Below are 4283 nucleotides of genomic sequence, written 5' to 3' on the forward strand. Positions count from 1 at the left end.
AGAGAGCAGGGAGGGCAAGGAGCCAGTTACAGCGGTTTGATTCACTGGCCTGTTCTCCCACTGCCTCAGCAAAGTTTAGAGCAGCCTGAGGGTTGGGTGGAACTCCGCCCAGTGGTAATGGCTTCCAAGAGCACATTCCACTCTGTCCAAGTCCCTGCAAACAGGGGCCACCCCAGAGTGACTCCTTGTGATCTGAGGTAGCCGTGTAGGTGCCCTGTGCTTCCCTCTAAGGTCCTTGCAATAACTGAGTCTCAGCATGGGATACTTAAAACAAGAGCCCCCTTTGTGGGGTCGCATTTATTCAGTCTTTTCCAAAACACAAGGTCTCCTAACCCTCAGCCCCCCCTTCCTCCTTTACTCAAGAGCTACCCACCGCCCTGCTGGCTGAGGTTAGCATTGATTCACTTGCTGCACCCGCTGCCCATTCTCTTCCCCTGATACCCTGCCCCCATCACTTCCTACCTGGCACTTCCCCCTGCTCCTCCACTACCCCTGAGGTTTTTCCCCCTGGCCAGGCCAGAGCTGGGCTGTGGTAAGAGCTGCCCTGGGAGTGCAGGCCTCTGTTGGGAGCCTCAAACTCTACAACTTCCCTAAGGGTGTGCATCTGGGGGGGGTGAGGGTGGAGTCACAGGCTAGGGGCTGCTCTCGGGCCCCCCAGCCACTAGCCCAGGGCAAGAGGAGGGTCTGGGGCTCCTCACAGTGGCTCTGGATCCCTGGGCAGCTCTTAGGGCAGCTGGTCTCTGGTCTTGGCCTGGAGAGGGGGGAGAGCCTCAGGTAAAGAGGAGGAGCAGAAGGTGTGGTTTGGAGGAAGGGATTGGTCAGAGGGAGGTGCCTCAGGGGAAGAAGAGGAGCAGGAGCAGGGTCAATGCAGTATGTGGCTCCTGCTTTTGCTTTTTGAAGAGGTGGTCACCCTGTACCGAATGGGCTGACCTGGGATAGGAACTCACTGTGCCTCGGTGGCGAAGTTGAGGATCGTTTCCACCCTGCAGCAGGGCAAAAGAAGGGGAAGAGTAGGAGGGAATTTGGTCCTGACTCTCTTGCCAGGACTCCTGTGTGTCAGACCCTCACTCATGTGCTCTGCCCTGCCTACATGAGTAGTGGGTTCAGCAGATGTGTTGTGTGCAGAGCCACCAACAGGGTTGGGTGGGGGGCTATGTGAATGGCTTCTCCTGGGGTGCTGGCGTTAGTCATGTCTCTGACATGACTCAGTCATTAGGACTTGGCTACGGGGGTAGGGGAAGGGTGGGTGTCCCTACCCCTTGAATAGCTCCTGGCCACAGCTGGTGCAGCACCCATGGATCACTCAGCACCCAGAACGCTCAGGAAGGGGCAGGACTGAAACTGAAAAAACAGCTCGGCACTTTTATTTTGTGGCCCCTGGATGTTTAACCAGAGACGGGCCAGTGATGGGCCAGTTAAAATGCAAAACAACATCCACATCCCGTCTCTTTATTGACTGTATTGAGAGGAATTCTGAGGTTGGAGCAGCTGCCAATACAGCTCTTTATGGGCCAACACTCCACCATTCCCCTGGCTCTCCAGGAACATAGTCCTTTTGTAATTGCTGCTGCCCGCCTTGGCCACCCTTCCCCAAGTGCACTAGCCTCCCTCACCAAGAAGCAGGAACAGCCCCTATTCCATTATTCCAGGCCTTAGATCCCATTTGAGCCTCTCTCTACAGAGTAGAGATCAATAGCTTATGTCATCTCGGATGTAAGCGTCCAGGATGGAATAGGTGGCCCCTGGTTTTCATCTCCCATGTAACCAATGATGGAACCAGGTGATGAACTGACCCATCACTTGACAAACACCTTGATTATCTGCTCGCGAAGGTGTTTGCTTTTCACACTATACACAATTGGATTCATCAAAGGTGGGACCAGCAGATAGACATAGCCCAGGAGAATCTGAAGTAATGGAGGAGAAGCCTTTCCAAATCTGTGTAACACAGATAAGCCGATCTCTGGTGTGTAAAAGAGCACAACAGCACAGAGGTGGGACACACAGGTGTTCAGGGCCCTGAGACACTCTGTGGGGGACGCAACTTTCAGCACTGTTTTGAGGATCATCACATAAGAGAGGAAGATGAGCAGTGAGTCCAACCCCACCATTAAGAGTGTAATAAATAAGCCATAGATGCTGTTGACTGTGATATCTGAACAAGCCAGATTCATGACCTCCTGGTGCAGGCAGTAGGAATGGGAGAGGATATTGGCTTGACAGTATTGGAACCGCTTCAAGAGAAAGGGGAGTGGGAATGTTAGGACAAACCCTCTTAACACAAACAACAGTCCCATCTTGGCTATTCTCGGAAGAGTTAAGACGGAAGCATATCTCAGTGGGTTAGAGATCGCAACAAAGCGGTCAAAGGCCATCAACAAGAGAATGGAGGATTCAATGAATGACAGAGAGTGGATGAAGAACAGCTGGGCAAAACAGGCATCAAGGCTGATCTCTCTAGAGTTAAACAAGTATATACCCAGTATCGTTGGTATGGTGGTTATCGATAAGCCAAGGTCTGTGACAGCCAACATGGAAAGGAAAATGTACATGGGCTCATGGAGGCTTGGATCTGTTTTTATAATGAACAGAATGACTGAATTTCCTACTATTGAAATAACATACACTAAGCAGAAGGGGATAGAGATCCAGAGATGTATGTCTTTCTGTCCAGGTAGTCCAGTCAGAAGGAACACTGCAGCATTCAATTTCGTGTCATTGACAGCTGACATAATGTACTATGCAGTTCCCAGGAGTTCTGAACTTTCCTTCCTAAAAGGAAAAAGAACAGCAGACTAATTGATATTTAATTACACATTTTTCTGTTCTGAGTGCAAGTCTAGAGACTCCCAGGAGTTCAAGGAAGATCAGCAAAAACATAGCCTTGGGTTTACACTACCAATAGGAAGACAGGCACTGCCAGACTGGATCAGACCTGTGGTCCATATAGCCCAGTGTAAAGGTTCCTTCCCCACTCTGAACTCTAGGGTATAGATGTGAGGACCTGCATGAAAGACCCCCTAAGCTTATTTTTACCAGCTTAGGTTAAAACTTCCCCAAGGTACAGTCTATTTTACCTTTTGCCCTTGGACTTTATTGCTGCCACCTCCAAGCATCTAACAAATATAACTGGGAAAGAGCCCACTTGGAAAAGTCTTTCACCCCAAAATCCTCCCAAGCCCTACACCCCCTTTCCTGTGGAAGGCTTGATATAAATCCTCACCAATTTGCATGGGTGAACACAGACCCAAACCCTTGGATCTTAAGAACACTGAAAAAGCAATCAGGTTCTTAAAGGAAGAATTTTAATTGAAGAAAAAGTAAAAGAATCACCTCTGTAAAATCAGGATGGTAAATACCTTACAGGGTAATCAGATTCAAAACATAGAGAATCCCTCTAGGCAAAACCTTAAGTTACAAAAATATACAAAAACAGGAAAATACATTCCATCCAGCACAGCTTATTTTATCAGCCATTTAAACAAAACAGAATCTAACGCATATCTAACTAGATTGCTTTTTAACCCGTTACAGGAGTTCTGACCTGCATTCCTGCTCTGGTCCCAGCAAAAGCAACAGACAGCGAGAGCCCTTTGCTTCCCCCCCACTCCAGCTTTGAAACTATCTTGTCTCCTCATTGTCCTTTTGGTCAGGTGCCAGCGAGGTTATTTTAGCTTCTTAACCCTTTACAGGTGAAAGGGTTTTTCCTCTGGCCAGGAGGAGTTTAAAGGTGGTTAGCCTTTCCTTTATATTTATGACACCCAGTATCCAGTGGCCAGTTACAGATGTTTCAGTGGAAGGTGAAAGAAGCCCGGCAATAGGCAGCTCTGAGATAACTTTCTCCAAAGGAAAATTTTCCTCTGACACCCACTAGTTAGACATATTTTGTGATATAAATCAGGAAGGTTTAGAGCCCTTACAAGACATTATTTTAAAAAGCCTTACTACTATAATTCGATTTTCTAGTTACCCATATAAACATCCCGTCACTCTTTGAATCCTCTAAGCTGTTGGCCTCTGTGATATCTTTTGACTGTGAGTTCCACAGCCTATCTGAGCACTGTGTGATTTTACAATTGTGACCCTCATACAGACACCCTTTCTGGCCCTCCACTTCTGAGTGTGGTCCTTTGTATCATGACATGTAGGTAAACGCATGGCAAGTGCATGGTGAAAACGGTATTTATGTGCGTTATATATATACATTTATATATAAAAAATGTTCTCCTCTCCTGAGAGTTTAAATTATGCCACTGCCCCTTTGCAGTTTTTTTGGGATAAAT

At 47.8% G+C, this 4283-nt stretch overlaps 1 protein-coding gene across 1 annotated transcript; it reads right to left on the reverse strand.

The window, feature by feature from the left end:
- Positions 1 to 1796: 1796 nt before the first annotated feature.
- On the reverse strand, positions 1797 to 2732 carry LOC140895438 (olfactory receptor 51G2-like). The gene has a single exon (XM_073305124.1). It carries the CDS (start codon positions 2730 to 2732, stop codon positions 1797 to 1799), a length of 936 nt encoding a protein of 311 aa, XP_073161225.1.
- Positions 2733 to 4283: the final 1551 nt, after the last annotated feature.

This window comes from Lepidochelys kempii, chromosome 1 (genome assembly GCF_965140265.1).
Source record: "Lepidochelys kempii isolate rLepKem1 chromosome 1, rLepKem1.hap2, whole genome shotgun sequence".
Lineage (NCBI taxonomy): Eukaryota > Metazoa > Chordata > Testudines > Cheloniidae > Lepidochelys > Lepidochelys kempii.

Bases quoted from the DNA above. Each gene is read 5' to 3' on its own strand.
- LOC140895438 (XM_073305124.1), bottom strand. From the start codon at position 2,732: ATGTCAGCTGTCAATGACACGAAATTGAATGCTGCAGTGTTCCTTCTG.